Below are 16,678 nucleotides of genomic sequence, written 5' to 3'. Positions count from 1 at the left end.
TAGTCAAATGAAGTTATGTGTGAATATAAGGTTGAGGTTGAGGAGAACCGAGCTGCGGTGTGTGACTTCGGCCATCATGCACGTGCCTCTCTGGTGCACGCAGAGCAGGAAGAGAGTGACAACCAGCCAATACTCCGCGCAGGGTCCACCCGGAGGATTGGCTGATGTTTTTAGGGTTTTATAGCTTCCACAGATGATTCATATTCTTCGTTTTAATGTGAAACTGCCGAACTAATCGGTTGCTATCGGATTGTAAAGAGAAGTTACACTAATTTAACAAAAAGTGCATCAGAATGAAATCTCCTACCCTACCTTTAACTTCAGTTTTTTGCTTGGACAAACTGACAAAGACAAAGGGGAAGGATAACAAGACACAGGTGGGAACACTTAAGGCGAGGCAGGCAATTAAAAACTGAGGGAACACAATTCAGTTCTGTCTGAGGATACTTAAACAAACGAAGTTTGAAGAGTGAGTGTCTTTCTTCTTTCTTCGCGGTCCAGCGTTTGTTTGTGATTTCACTCAGTTTGCATGTCTGCCTTCAGATCCTCTTGGCTTCTTCCTCCCTCTTAAAAAGCCATTTGTCTGCCCTCAGCAGTATTAACTTTTCCTGTCTCACAAATTTGCATGTACTTGACATCAGTCTGTGTTCCAGCTGATCTCAATCGCCGAACACAGAGGGTTGCTGAGCTCAACAGTACGTCAGCGCGTTATTACTAGCGGGGTCTCTCTGTGCTGGAATAGAATGGAAAACTGCTCGTATTTCAGGCCTGGACTTAATCTAGTTGAATGCGTTGGATTTCAGCATTTTCCACACACACACACACACACACACACCGTCTTCGAACACTGAAGAAACATAATTGATACCATGCTTTGGCCCAGGCTTCAACCAGGGAATAAAAGCTCTTATTTTGTACATATGTGTTAGCTGGAGAGAAAACCTGTGCAAAACTCGGAACAGCAGACTGTCTGGTCGGACTATAGCTGCATTTTGTTACCTTATCTTGATGTCATGTCATGTCATATTACCTGTTCTTAGTCTACTATTAGATTTTAAAATGAGATGACTTAAAAAAATGACTCTTTTACTTCTTAGGAAAACCTTAGGTTTTGTGTTCACCAGGTCAAATAAAACGCATCTCTGCACATCTTTCCACTGTTAGGGTGTCAGAGGAAGAGATGTGGAGGAAAAAAATGGCTTCCATGATGATTTATTTCACTCCAAACTTCAATTAATCCAAACCTGATAACAGTTTTCCCAGCAATCCAGTCCTGTTAGATTCCTGTTCTTGTTTCTTTTTATGATAAGCACTAACACGGGAAATGATTTATTCCTCTTCGACCTCTTAACACCCAGCCGTAATTGTGCCAGGCAGCTCTTTCAAACTGGACACTGAAGGCTGACCCAAAATCTGCTGACAGGATTCCCACTGCCTCAAAAGGCAGAAGAATGTACGCGGTCGCTCCCTCCACAGCTTCTCGCCGGCTCAGTGGGAGTCACAGGAGGGCATAAATGGAGCCGCACGTTTGTGTAAATACAACATCCACGCTCGCCAAATAAGCAGGATGAGCTCATTACTCTCTTAGATAGTGTAAATGCACTGTGAGCTGCGCCTGTGCCTCCTGAAGTGGAATGCTGGAAATATGCAGTGAGGACTGGTGCACAGTAGAACACATCTGCAGCAGAGAAAACTGCATCCTCTCTGTTTGTTTATGTTCTAGGGACATAAAGGAGATCCTGGACTGTCACCCGGCCAAGCCCCGAAAGGACAGAAAGTACGCACATTATCATCCTGATTATAGCAGGCATGTGAATATGTGGAATGTGACCTTATTCGTGCTCTTTTTAGGGGGAGCGCGGTGTCATCGGCCTCCTCGGACTGCCCGGCCAGCCAGGACGGAAGGTAAAAAAACCAGTTTGTTTGTGTGTAAATCCTCCAGCTGTCACAGTTTACTGGCTCAGTGTGTGTGTGTGTGTGTGTGTGTGTGTGTGTTCTTTATACGTTTTTAGACACATAAAGAAATGTGTGTATCAAATGTACACTCAACCTCTGCCCCCTCTTAACTCGCATCTGTCAAATTTCCGTGTTTAGAGAGTCGAGCCAAACATGGACGTTTGGAAAGCGGCCTAACATAATGCAGGCGTCACAGAGAGCGCACCTGGCCTCTGGCTCTCGCTCTGGTGTGGTTGAAGTATTAAAGGTTTGAATATCAGGCCTGTTACATCATCACAGTATGATGAAGGCGGTTGAGGGGGGAAAAGGCAGATCGCTGGGTGAGAAGTTTTACGAGCCGTCTCCAGAAGTTATGTCATCCAGTCACTCTCTGGAGAGGCGGCTCCTCTAAATAAGTAGGACGAGCTATGAATGTGGGTTACTGCTGGGATCTGGTCCTGCTCATCATCTGCATTATTTGACTTTCTGTGCACACACTGCAGCGCTGGGCTGTGCTGACAGAGAGTGATGGTTTGCAGAGTGTTTTTTCTTCTTCTTCTTCACTCCGTGGCCTTGTGCATTTTATCCTTGGCCTTTTCCCAAGCCCCTCGCAGTAATTACACGTCTCCAGTGGGTTAGTGCCCGCTGGGATTTCCTTCAGTTGTTACATTTAGCTTGTTAAATGTAGCTTTACACGACTGATTTTTGCATTTTTAAATATGTTATGTATTTAATATTTTGCTGTTCATCAAACACCTATGTTCAGTAGATCCCCGACAAGTTCCACGAAATAAAATAAAATAAAAGCATGCACAATAAGTTACATGTAATATCACACTTTTTTTTCTGTGGCAACTTTTTAACCACAGTTATGTTGTGGTGAATGAATGGAGATGAACTTGTCTGGCTTGATGGCAGCATCCAAAAGTTTTCATTCCCATAACTCTTTCTTTGTGCATCTCACTGAAGAGCAGCTAAGAGTTAAGCCCTCACTTTTATTAACCCATCCATATGAAGAACCTGAGGAGTTCCATTATGTTTCCGTTTCTTTATATTTAATAATAGTATTCAGATTTCTCACTCTCTGTATGTTCTGAACAAGCAACAAAGGTTCAGTAACAGCCTTTAAACTCCACAGAAATATGCAGTATGTGTACATATATTAGAGGTCCAGTTATATCAAATATATAGACATACAAAGTAAAATGTATTCATGCATAATATATAATATATAAACTCTTTTAAAAACTGGAACAAGTTCATGTATTAAATATGTATGTGTCTGTGCATGTAGAGACCACAAAGCTGCACATCGCCATGCTGTCTTTTACGCCTCTTCCTGGATTAGATCAAACTAGATTTTGTTAAATAAAATATCACCAGATTGTCATTAAAGCAAAAATATAATATCTGTGGCTCCTAACAATGACACAAAGAGGGTGTGGCCATGACTTAAACCTGCCAGCTTTTAACTCCTTTACTTAAATATATTGTTGCAACATATGATAAAAACATCATGTTGTTCATAATATAACTGTGGGCTTCATACCAATATGTCACCTTATAGGTAGCATATCTTCCATTATCCCTCAGGATGTATGGGTATATACTATATGTCATATATTAGATGCTCATTGGGGTGGAACATTTAGGCGGATTAAATCACTATTTTAATGGAGTGAGAAAAAACTGCGTATCAGAAAGGTCAGAGTGAGGTCAGAGTATAGATGTTAATTAAAGCGCCATTGTTGCAGGATAGCAAAAAAAAAAAAGCTTGGTAAGCAGCTTCTCACACTGACTCCGTCCTCAGTGGGGACAGAATAGTTCTGTATGAGTGCAATAATGCCTTGGCGGGAGTTCCGGCAGTTTGTTATGCAATGGGACAGGGCTGACTGTGAAAAACCATCTGGTGTTGCTGCGTTCACTGCAGAGGAGGGGAGGACTTAAAAAAAGACTTCTTCTTTTTGTCATGTGAGTCATGGAACATGGAGTCATGGGAAAAAAAAGCTCATATTCTTGTGGTAATGGTGGATCAGCACCCCAGCAGAGGTTAAATGTTCCTAACGGATCTTTTCTTCTTGTTCATCCGATCGGTTCAGGTGGGATTCCGGTTCTCACGTTGCTTCAGAACAAGTAACTGCTGACAGCCATACATAAGTATAAAAATGAAGTCCGTATCCAGCTAATAAAAACAAGGCAATCAGCGTGGCTCTGCTCCGAGCCACCAGGCACCTCATTGCTTGCAGCTGTTCTGGACGCTCTTCCAGTTTTAGAAGCCAGATTTTACAGCACACATTTGTGTCCAGATTACAGTGAAGTTCCATCACCTGCTGAATGATGCTTGAGGTTCAAACCCAGACGGTGAAACGGTGACCCGCTGCAGCTCCATCAATCTTTTTTTTTTTGCTGCTCCGGCGCTGGCCTGCTGCCAGACAAAGCCTTCCTCGCTGTGGGAAACGTGTAAGGATGTAATGGGAAGGTTGTCTGGGAGTCAGTCAGCGGTCTGCACTGTAAAGTAAGAAGGGACTTATGTCTCTGTGTGTGTGTGTGTGTCAAACCTGACACACTGTGGAGAGTATTACCAATCCTGGACCAGTGTGCCTCGTACACGGCCAGCCTCCCTCATGGTACACTGGTGTAACACTCAAACTTTTATTAGGTGTGCAGTCCTCAGGATTTTTCCCCCCCTTCCTGCTTCTTGGCTTTTATATAATGACATTCTTTATTTGCTGAGTCTACTTTGGAGGAAGTTTTTGTTTCATAATAAAAAATCTCTGGGAGAAAAAAACAATGCATTTTTTTTCTCTGCCAGGTGAAGTGTGTTCGTTAAGCCGGGGAGACACCGCCGCTCGCGCCGTAGCTGCAGGGTTGATCTGCTGCAAGTTAATTAAAACTGTTTGCTCTTCACGCAGAGGGAGAGCCAATGGAAAATGTGATGCTTTGCCATCTTTGTGTCACACAATAGATTTAAAGAACTATGAAAGACGTCCAGCTTTTTTTCTCTCACACACATCTTTTCCATATTTTTTTTACTGTACTCAGCTGTATCAGCTGCGCTGGAAGGCACAGACACATTCTTTTGTCCATTTGTGGCTGTGGCTCCTGCGGGCGACTCATCTGCTGTGTTTTCAATGTTTCCAGCACGCAGTGTGTCTGCAGATAAAGAGACAAATAATCAGACATTTGACAGAACCGGTGTTTTAGACAATTACAGAGGACTAATGGGCAGACATCTGGGCCTCAGTCTGCATCCACAAAACTGCAGGAGATGTGTGTTTGTTGTGAGGACTTATGGCACTCAAGAGCCAGCTCCAAGGGCCGCAGGAGATGAGCAGCCCTGCCTACAAACGCACACGTTTATAATGAGGTCACAGCCAGGGCTCTCAGCGGATTGGTTGGTAGCTGTGGGATGATTGTGTCGTATTTTTCACGACGTTTGTTATTGACGCGCTTTTCTCAGTGAAGTTGATGCTGGACTGATATTGGCTTCAATGAGAGATGTCAGCCTGTCAGCAAGATTCTACTGAGCAGGCCTGTCAGTCTCCCTTGGCCCGTCCCCCCAACCCCCCTCTCGCAAAGTCGGCCCGGCCACGGGTCCATCAATATTAACTGGTGCAGTCTTTCCAAACCCACAGATCATTTCAAATTCTAATCTAGAGCCCAGAGAATCCCAGGACACTGTGAGAGTGTCAGGCTCCATTACTGCAAAGCATCAGCCGTGTGACACACAATCTATAGAATATTCCTGTTTTGAAATTCTCTGCTTGTGATGTTTTATTGATCGTAAGCAGCAGAGAGCTTAAATACTGCTGTGAAGCAGGCCGATACAGACTCCACCTGACTGCAGTTTGCAATGATTGTTTCTGACTTTGAAATAAAAGAGAAACACTGCAGCAGGTCGTACTTCCAATATTTCTGCATAAATATGACCCAAAAATACAAAGACGTGTGTGTGTGAGTGAGTGAGTGAGAGAGAGTTCTCCTTAGAATTCCCTCTTATAACTCAGAAATATTCCATTTTAGTCCAAATGATGCAAAACGGGCCCGAGCCATGATACTACCACCACCATGCTTCAGGTTAGTTCTGCTGGAATGCAGGGTGTTCCTTCCTCCAAACAGTTAGTTTGGTCTTTTCTGACCACAAAACATGAACATAACTGAAAATGAGAGCTGCTTCGAAGTTACCATGTGATTCTTTGTGAGCTCGCTGTTGCGTTTTTCTTTGTCATGTTTTAACCCTATTTATTCTAGGTTTCAAGGGTTTACAAACCTTTCTTGATCTTAACCACCACAGAACTTACTGTCATGAACCATGTTCACACAGACTCCAGCAGACTGAACACGTCCCACACTCTGTAGAAAGACTGATGCCATAACAGCTGAACTGCCCCCTGGTGGTTGGCTGCAGTAAATAAGTCATAAACCTCGCCTCCTCCATCAATACTAAAACGTATTCCGCAAATATTTTTTCCCAGTGATGGGTTATGACTTGCTTTTATCACATATAAATTATTTATTGTTGGCTTAAAAAAAGAAGAAGGAGGAAGGAACATCACAGTCAGTATCCAGCAGGGCAGAGAAGCTGCTGACTTGACAGGAAAGTGCATGAGTGCATGAGGTGGCTCCACCCCTTGACCTTTACCCTGCAGGTTCCAAGATGGCGTCTGGTGATATATTTTGGCCTCACTGGAGGCAGGACTGTGTCATCCATCTCTGTATACAGCCAATTACATGTCCTTTACATATGGACCTGAGGTGGTTAGAAAAGGTCAGCAGAAGTGCTAAGCTATGCTAACATCTTCTGTGTTAAGCAGCTATCTCTGCATTAATTAACATTTAACCCCCCGTTACATCAACCGTTTAAGTGTGGCGACTCGTGATGTCGTTTTTGGGATCCACCTTTCGGCCTGTGTGGTTTACCTGTTGCTGGCTGATGCCTTAACATTTGAGAGGATAGACTCCAGGGCCTCATGACTCTACCTGCTCCTCTATAGGTCCTGATGGTAAAAAGATGAATACATGTTGTAACCAGCTGGCCTGCTCATTAGAAATCACAGGGCATGAAGGTGACCATTAATCACCCTTTGGGGCTTCATGTGTTGCTGCCTAATCGCTGTGCTGCAGTAATTAATTCAAGATGGTCCAGAGTCATGTTGTCGTGGTGGAGACGTGTAGCTGTGCTGCAGAGACAAATACAAAATGTGTAGAAATCATAATGAAGCTTTGTTCAGGGTTAACCATCCAGTGCTGCTGATAAGTGCTCTATAGTTTCACAGCTATTGCCTTTGCTGTGGAGCCTTTTAAACTGAGCCTTCCAGGGTTTTTATTAAGTTATTTTATTGAACTTTTTTTTATAAGGAAACCGAGTCTCTCTGAGGCAACTGGAAAAAATCCTTCAGCATAATTTCATGTCCTGCAGATGCTCTCGAACAGAAGGTGATAAACCCTCTAACAACAAAAAAATGTTTTATTGAATTTGACCATTGACCATTAAATATTTTCCACCCATGGCCGACATAATCTCCTTCTCTGGAGCTCATCAGTTAGCATTGTACTTCCTCGTGGTGTGGTGACTGGAATGTCAATGAGAAGAGCCGGAGTGTTTTCACTGAGACTCCTGCTGTAGTTTCACTGTCGGACTTTTAAACCTCCATAACTGCTTGTTGTCTTTTGCATCCACAGGGACAGAAAGGTCATTCCGGTCCTGCTGGACTCCCAGGTGAACCTGTGAGTACTTTTTTTTTTATCTTGTCGGCATGGCAACAGTTGATGTTGCCATGCTGTGCTTCAGGCACTTTAGATTGTTGTCCGTCATGTGGTGCCATTAGGGAGCTGTCTGTCTGACCCCAGATTTACTTCCTACAGATTTTCTATTGCATTGATCTATTGTCTCTATTGTTATTGTTGTTCCTGTGTATCTGTTTGTAATGTTTCTGGATGTATTTTTTTCTTTTTGTCACATTTTTATTGATTTAATTCTTATTTGTTTTTTTTTAGATTTCACTTTCGTCCTCACTGTATCATGATCACTGTTGGCTTATTGACCCTAAAACAGTTTGATTGATTGCCTGTTTGGCTTTAACATTATGCTGCATTCTGCCGCTCTGCCTGGTGGCTTCAGTGTATGTGTGTCAGCTGTATGTGTTTACTTATCGAATGGAGTCCTCCCATAAGTCTGCGGCACGTCTTTCCATTTATAGTTACAAAACAGGAGGAAGGCAGAGAATGACAGAGCGGCAGCGTTAACACTGTGACACACAGGGACGTTAGGAAACAGGCATCAGGTCATTGGCGGGAAAATGGCGAGAAAATTTTGGCAGATGTACAAGTGGGCTAAATAGTTTGAACACTCGAGGTCATTCCTCTTCCTCCTCCTCCTCCTCCTTCTTTCCCTCCTTCCTGAGTCTAGATCCTGTCTAATATCTCTCGAAGAATGTGCCGCGTCACAGGGAAGAAGCTTTTCTGCTGTTCTCTGGAGATAAGACTCCATTTTCTGAATAACATGCAGCTTTGTTGAGCTGCTACTTTTGGCCTTCAGCATGTTTTCTGTTGCTTTTGTTAGTACAGTTCATTTTTCAAATGATGACACCGTGACGATGAAGATGCTACTCCTCATCAGACCTTCCTGCCTGACTGCTAATCTGGTGGAACATGTTTCCGATCTTGAGTGCATATTTGAAATACTGCCCTCTGCTGTTGATAGGATGCCTAGCGCCATGATTACGTGTGCCTGTTAGCTTGATAATAAGCTTTATAATGTGATGGAATGTATTGCATTTCCCTGACTTGGTGTATTTTACTTTCTCTGCACTCTGTTCCTTTAAGTCCACTTAATTATTGTTTTCAACAGAAGCTTGTAGTTAGTGCAGTGTATTTTAAGATTAAGATTAAGATTAAGAATTACTTTTAATAATCCCCGTGGGGAAATGGTCTGGTCTATTGATTTGAATGTAATCACTGAGTTTAATGTAATCTAATAACTGTTCCATACCACACAGGGCAGGCGGCAATAGGGCCACTGAGGACCAACAAACATCAGCCCGATCAATGATCAATGATTTCCAATCACATCTGCTGTTTTTAGCAGCTCATTCACATCAGTTTTATCAGCACTGTTTTTTTATCGGAGGATGCACCTGATTTAACTAGCAGTGGCTAGCTTGGTTAGCATTAGCTCCGCTCCTGCTCTGCACCGCTGCCCTCTTCTTAACACTCACATCAGTGTGTGTGTGACCATTACATGCTTCATAACTACAGATGTAATGACAGGGTTGTTGTATTTGGCTTTACAGGAGGGGGTTCCTAATAACTGGCCCACTAACATCTGCAGCTATGACTGTTTCTCTTTTGATCTTCATCTTAATTAATACCCATAAAACTGCAAATGTGGAAACGTAACATCATACAATAAGCGTGTCTTTGTTTTTCGGTACACTGTGCTGTCATTTCTTGCATGCCCTCACTAACTAAACTCTTCCCGTACATGCAGAATTGAACGCTCCTCTCTCTTGGTTTGGTCTCACCGCAAGGAAGGAATGACTCACGTATTATTTTACTGTGCATTGATGAGGATAAACATACTGCTCTCGCAGTAATCTCAGCAGCGGCATGTGGCTGACCACATTATAATAACACTTACTGCCCGGTTAATTGAACGACAGTGTCTGTAGTGGCGCCGCTCTCCTCCAGGCAACCCTGCGCTGAACAAAAGCTCTTTATTATGAAGATTTAAATTCCTCTATAGGACTGTTACTCATTACTGCTCAAATACACTGCTCCCTTTCAGTTTTTATTACTGTCTTTCTTAGTACTGCAATCAGCAGAGCTACAATAAGAGTTTTTTTTTCTCTCACTCCCTCCCCTTTAGTCTCTTAATCCTGACTCCTGTGCGGTCTTTGTCTCCACAGGGTGAACGTGGAGATGATGGAAGCCCCGGGGCCAAAGGCTATCCTGGCAGGCAGGTGCAGTAAATCTAAGTGTTGCGGTGCTGGTTGGGCAGGGCCACACACACACACAAATACACACAAAACAGTAAATGAAGGCTGAGATATTGTCTTTAATGTGAGTCCAGCTGTTTTTTTTTAATATAAATAGGGTGATTTGGGCCTTTTTGATAAATCAGATTTTATCCAGTACTTACTGTCAGAATGATGAATTTTACAGGTGCTGTAGGAGGACATTAAATTTTCGTATGTTTCTCTAGCGAGGAAATGATTAAATTTAAAGATATTGAATGCTGGTAAATAATGAAACATCTCGGAGCCACCGGCATGTCCGCAGCAGCTTCAGACTGCCTCATTTGGTGGATCCAAATCAAAAGTTTGTAGCAGCTTGAATGAAAGCCGCCCCCCCTCCCTCCAGATTAAAGTGTTGAGCATCACCTATGGTGGAATTTCAGCCCTTGGTCTAAGTGAAGAAATAAAATGTCGAAAGGTTTCCATAGTAAGCACTACCCCCGGAGAAAGAAAAGGTAATAAAAGTGTGACTAATGCCCTGGCTCTCCGGGTACAAATAAGCTTCCCCCGTCCCTCTAAACGGCGAGCGTCCATTCCTCGCCCCACTTCTTCTAGGAACTACTTAAGAAGTCAAAGCCGGGGAGCATTACTGTTTCTCTGCATTTAAAAATCTGTTTCCTCTTAACAAATTAAAACAGCTGGACGTCTGCTCGCTCACTCTCTCCCCCTGAATGTTTAAGATAACGCAGAGTTCAGGCACGGGTCTCCGTCTTTGCCTCTAAGCTTTCGCACACTTACTATGTCAGGACTCTGATCCCCACAGACACTTAGCAGTGTGTGATGGATTAGGTTTTAGCACCCCCTACCATCTGTGGGCTGTGAATCACTGATGTGTTTATGTCACCGTGCTGTGGGGAGTTCTCCTGAGCTGAGAGTCCATCTTTGTGGTTGCAGGGGAGAGATTTTTGTGCGCCGTTGAATTAGGTGGAAACTGATGAGGGATCCAGCTGCACTGCAGCCATGATTAGAATTTAAAGACTGATACTGTATGCAGAGCCTGATGGAAGCTGTTTGTAACCACAGAAATGTGTTTTGTCATGTGTTGCATTCAGGGTTTACCCGGGCCTGTAGGAAAAATGGGTCCAAAAGGAGTCAGGGTGAGTAGATGCTGGGAACAGTGCAGCTCATGTTTATGTTTTTTTTTGTGTTCTCCTCACTGACTTGTATAAATGGACGGTGACATGCCTGCTAAGTGAACGACCCTGAACCAGAGTGTGTGTGCACATAAAAAAGGCCGGAGTCATGAACGCCTCTTGTTAACTCTGAGATGATGATGATGACAGATGCTTTTGTCAGCGTTAGGTGGTGCTAGCCAGATATGATAAAAGCTGATGGCCCCTTGCTGCAGAGTGTGACCGTGACATATTCAGATGTGAACTTTTCTGCAGGTTCTTCAGAGATCCCTGATGTGAGGGTATGTGCCCTTGGACTACATCGTGGAAGCCAGCACCATGCAGTCCATGGGCATATACACTTGCCTCAAGGCTTGGCTCTTCATCGCCACAGTAACATCACACTAACAGAGATTTTTAGATGTGTGCTGTTGAAGCTCAGCAGTCTCATTGTCTCCTGCTCTCCTCCCCAATCTGTTTTTTTTTTCTCTCTGTGCTTTTCCATCTATGTCGTCTGCCTTATCTGTCCCCACCTCCCTCACCCCTCGCCCACCCTCACACTCCCATCTTTTATTCATCTCTCCAGGGTCACATTGGCATCCCTGGACTTTTTGGCTTTCCTGGTCCTGATGGCGAGAGAGTGAGTATTAGTGGCTGCTGCAGAGTAAACGCCTGCTGGGCTACATTATGATTGTCCACGGGCTAAAATGATGAGATAGAAATGGATTTCATTCTTCAAGTAATGAGACACTCGAGGCAAATTTCAACCAAATAACTATTGGAAACCTAAAGTAGTGCAGGCTTCCTTACAGTGTGTAGCTGCACACCGTAAACCCGCTGACTGTCCTGGAGGGACTGGAGACGATTGCTCTGCTTTAACAGAATGCAAATATTCCATAAACCTCCAGGCACCTGAAATTTCTGAAGATTTTATTGCCAACTATTTTGTATCGCTCTGGGCACTCACTGTGTGTGTCTGTCAGTCTGAGTCTGACCTGAAATTGTGCGACAGGAGATAATTGACTTTGATGAAACAGTTGTTTCTAGACTGACATGGAATTCAAGCTTACCGCTGTTACACTGATAACTTGGCCAGGAGGGTTACATTATGTCTCAGGTGGTCCATTCCGTCCACCGTGAGGGAATTTCTACTAATTTGGCACAAATGTTCATTTGGACTCGAGGATAAGCTTAACACAATTTGGTGGTCAAAGGTCCCAATCCACACATTCGTCCGTCTGAATCATTTGAACAGCTGTCATGGCTCCAAAATGTCCAAAAAAAAATGAGCTTGGTGCAAACAAATATCAGATATAAACAGTTTTAATTCATGAAAAGTTCTATTTTAATATCATCAGGAGCAGTAATCTATCCACCGCTTTGGTGCATCACAGTTCCTCTCTGAGCAACCATACTGTAACATACCCTATAGATGTGCATCTAAAACCCTCATGCTAGCAAGCTGGACCAAGCTTTCAAAGATGACGGGTCACTTGACTGCAGTTCATCCCTCCAATCATCCAAAGTAGATTACTAATGTCTGACTGAAAATATCAACATCAGTAACTCGGTGGTAGCTACGGCGAGGGTCCACATTGAACCTCAGTATTTACATGTTTGCACCTCTGATGATGTTTTTCTGTTTCATGTGCCTCCAGATTTGTATTTTGTTTGTGTGTTTAGGAGTCATCACAACTTCACACGGCTTGAAACCTTTTAGTTTTGTAATAATTTCTAATTTATGCCCTTTAATCTGCCTATTTCTCCCCCTTCTCTCTCTCTCTTTCTTGTTCTTTCATGTTTCTAGGGAATTCCTGGCGTTCATGGGAAGAAGGGCAAGATGGGTAGGCCGGTAAAGTTTTCTCTCAACATACTTCTCAGACAACATTTTTAATGCAACCTTAGAGAGGTGATGTTTGTGATCTACTGTGGGGCAGATCTACTTAAAAGCATAATAAATGACATTTAATTTGACAGATATCACAGTGAAGCTGCTCCTGGTTGTCCTCCTAAATATGTGGCACGGCGATGGTGGGGATTGTAGAGCTCGCCACAGAGAGACATATGCGTCCTAAAAAATAATAACCCATATGTCAGCAGATCCTTTCAATGACTTTCTTTATGATTAATTTTTGTTCTTGGCTGATTGGGGGCCGTGCTTGTTAAACAGCACTTCCAGAGACTTAGAAGAATATGATGATCTGATGCGTCAGCTGTGGGTTTGGCCCTCTGGAGTCTCTGCCCACAGAGCGGGGAAGTCTACCGTCATCGGCGCCTGGAAGTAAAAAAATCTCCCATCCTTCCAGGCTGACATGGAAAATACAAGCAGTGCACATAACCACCGGTGTAAATCAGACATTTTCCCACACTCAGGCTGGTTGTACATGATTTTTTTTAATGTTGTTATGCAGTATTGGTCAGTGACATATGCTGAGGTTGTAAAATATGTTTGTAATAGCCAGGCCCTCCTCCTCCTCCTGTGGTGAGCTCAGTTGTGTCCTGACTCAGCAGAGAGAGACAGACTGCATGTTTTATCAAATAGGAATGTCATGTTTCACATGACTTCAACCACTTTAATAAAAATGGCAACAGGGCATCTATGTATCCGATCTTCTGCTGCACAGATGGAAACGTTTCTGTTTACTTGTTTCAATCTAGGAGAATCTGATTTGCATTTGGACAGTGAGAGTTGTTGTCGGAGTGAAAACAAAGACGTGCATGTGTTTCTGATCACTCTGAGTCACTTATTGACATTTTTAGAAAGAGCAAATTTTCCACATTTCCTGTTGGCTTCATGTCGCACCGATTATTGCTTATTACTTTTGCCCGCTATTGCCACACAAGCGGTCCTTTTGCTGCCATCTCTTTGAGGTCGTCCATGCTTTCATGGAATGACTTTCTGCACACACAGAAGGACAGATCCTTCTTATCGTGCCGCCATGTATAAGCCGACCTGTAGTACCCGCTGTCTATAGGCCAGTGTTGTGTGCGGTGGGCTTGGATGTTGACCTTGGCGCGCTGACAAGCACACGATGAGCGTGTGGCCTCGCGGCTGCATCACGCCTCTTGTTCTGCCTCTATAATGGAATTACGAGCACCGTGCAGAAAAAAGGCAGCAGTCAGCAGTTCTTGGGCCAAGCAGCTTTATTCAGCCATTTAGGCAAAGTCCTCGGGGTTTGGTTCGCTCGCCGCCGAACGCTCGCTGCCAGCGCGTGCACACACAGACACTCGTCGCTTGGAAACACTCAGCCGTGGAATTTCCTGCCGGTCTCCCAGGAATGAAAGTGCTGGGAGCGCATTTGATGGGATTTGCTTGGCTTTACGCTGCAAACTTCTGTTTTGGGGGACACTTTGTCGATCCCCTGTGTTTGGTGTAATAACTTCACTGACATGTGTATCATGTGATGTCTAAATACATCCAGCATCATAATGGGACAGTGTGTGACAGTGTGGCTGTGATGAAGATGCTCAGTACTTGACCTGTCCTGTTTGTTTGTGTTTGCTCAGGGGTTTCCTGGTGACCCTGCAGAGCGGGGACCTCCTGGCCCTGATGGGAACCCAGTAAGTGAAAGAATTTGGATTCCTGCAGATTCCTGAGTGTCCCAAACATCACACCTGACATTTTTCACGCTTCATGACTTGAACAGTTTCTTGTCTTGCATATTGTTTCATAGCAGGAGCTTTTTTAGGACTGAGTTTTTGCAGTCTCCATCTCATAATCCACACAGATAAGAGGGCAGCATCAGCAGTTTGACTCCTCTTTCTTTAGTTTGACCTTCACTGCTCATGATTGACAGGGTCACGGCTAGATTGTGATTGGCCGACCTCTGAGAGTCTCCTCCAGGCTTCATTTCCTCTCCCTCCAGAAGAGGGACGAGGGCAGGGGTGTTCCATTTGGCTGAATTCTCTACCTTTCATTCTCGAAGGAGAAGAGGAGGCCACACTGGGCCTCATCCATGTGTGTCATCCATCTCTCCACTGGATGCTGGCCTGGCATGTGGCTGCGGTGTAGATCATTTGGACAACAAGCTGCTCTGTGTGCCACGTGCCAAGCTTTCTGTGCTGAACATTAGTGAGACTAGAAGTGGAGGGGGAAACTAATCAACAAACAAAATGTAAAAAGTGTCTGGTGTCATGTTGATCATACAGCTCTACAGGCCCGCCTGACTGTCCTCTCCCTCCCTCCCTCCCTCCCTCTCTCTCAGGGCGAGCTGGGAGCTCCTGGTCCCTGTGGAGTCCCTGGTCTTATTGTGAGTGTTGCTCCGTCAGTCTGACTGATGTTGTTTTGTGTTTGTTCACTTTGATTCTTGTCTAAAAGTCCCTTTTAGTGGAAAGTGTCTCTGTTTTCCAAAGTTTGATAACTCACTTTGCTATTCTCACACATCTCCACATCTCGGCTCAAAAAGAACATTTTTATTTCATGTGTCTTGAGTGCCGGGCGTGGATTTAAAATGTCAATACTTCGACTGTTTTTCATCAAAAGTCTGCGTCTCAAAACTGTCAGTGGTTTTACATTTTATTTTGTGCCCTAGTTATGCTGGATTGTGTGCATATTATGTACTTTGTGTTATTTGCAGGGTGACATGGGTCCTGTTGGCATCATGGGCTTACCAGGACCACCAGGTCTCAAGGTAAATGCTCTGCAGTTACGACACATCAGTTTAAGCTTGTGCAGCACTGGCTAAATGTTTCTGGTGTCTGCTGATTGGACAGAACATCTACAATTGTACTGCTTGTTTCAGGTCCTTCACAACCATTCAGTCAGATTACGGTCCGGACTTTGACTTCAAAAACATGAACAGATGACCTGACATTCATTCAGAATTTATTGTTCCAGCACTGAATGAGGCCAAACCATGATACTACCACTGCCGTGCTTCACAGTGGGATAAGCAGGGTTTAAACCATCACTATAAGGGATTGCTCATCATGTTTATCTTTTCTTTGTTATTTTATTTGTTATCTTTAAGGGAGTTCCTGGAAATGCAGGGGAACCAGGACTGAAAGGTGATAAGGTGATCTGCACATGTCCTCCTCAAACCATTAACCTTCTATAGATAACAATGCTAACGGTGGCGATACCATGCACAGCTCGTACAGGAGCTGAAGTGTTGATGTTTTTTTTATGTTTCTGTTTGATTCTCAGGGGGATGTTGGTTTACCAGGAGAGCCGGGGGAGTGCGGGTTCCAAGGGGACAAGGTGTGTGGATCATTCATACACACTGATTGGTGGTTTGATGTGTTTGTTCTTGTATCTGTTATCCGTTTGTGTTCATGCCCCCTTCAGGATGACAGATTGCCTCTTATTAGAACATGTTGTGTTTCATTTCTGCCGCTGTCAGTGTGTCACTTTACATTATTGTTAATGAGACCTGCTGTGACGTGCTGTAGTCTGTGTTCCATAAGGGATCTCTGCCTCCCAGATGGTTTACCGTGATAAGAATGTGAAAGGAGCTGGAGGCCATTGCACTGCTCTGCATGTGCTTCTGTTTTATATGCTTGTTTGTCTTTGTTTACACTGAGTCTGCTTTTATGTTACAGGGCAGCCGTGGCTCGCCTGGGTTGCCCGGTCCTCGTGGGAAACCTGGACCACAGGTATTATTTCTTTCATCCCGA

General features: G+C 44.0%; 1 protein-coding gene across 1 annotated transcript in view; it reads left to right on the top strand.

The window, feature by feature from the left end:
* Positions 1-16,678, top strand: part of col27a1b (collagen, type XXVII, alpha 1b) — a 53,119-nt gene that overhangs the window by 15,398 nt on the left and 21,043 nt on the right. The window contains exons 6-18 of the mRNA XM_028414473.1: positions 1,724-1,777; positions 1,852-1,905; positions 7,618-7,662; positions 9,843-9,896; positions 11,003-11,047; positions 11,649-11,702; positions 12,870-12,914; positions 14,570-14,623; positions 15,268-15,312; positions 15,640-15,693; positions 16,033-16,077; positions 16,209-16,262; positions 16,604-16,657. Coding sequence (XP_028270274.1) covers positions 1,724-1,777; positions 1,852-1,905; positions 7,618-7,662; positions 9,843-9,896; positions 11,003-11,047; positions 11,649-11,702; positions 12,870-12,914; positions 14,570-14,623; positions 15,268-15,312; positions 15,640-15,693; positions 16,033-16,077; positions 16,209-16,262; positions 16,604-16,657 — 657 coding nt within the window. The remainder of the gene's footprint in view (positions 1-1,723; positions 1,778-1,851; positions 1,906-7,617; positions 7,663-9,842; positions 9,897-11,002; positions 11,048-11,648; positions 11,703-12,869; positions 12,915-14,569; positions 14,624-15,267; positions 15,313-15,639; positions 15,694-16,032; positions 16,078-16,208; positions 16,263-16,603; positions 16,658-16,678) is intronic.

This window comes from Parambassis ranga, chromosome 9 (genome assembly GCF_900634625.1).
Source record: "Parambassis ranga chromosome 9, fParRan2.1, whole genome shotgun sequence".
Classification (NCBI taxonomy): Eukaryota; Metazoa; Chordata; class Actinopteri; family Ambassidae; genus Parambassis; species Parambassis ranga.
The sequence above is the reverse complement of the archived record's forward strand: the minus strand, read 5'-3'. Positions and strand labels throughout refer to the sequence as shown.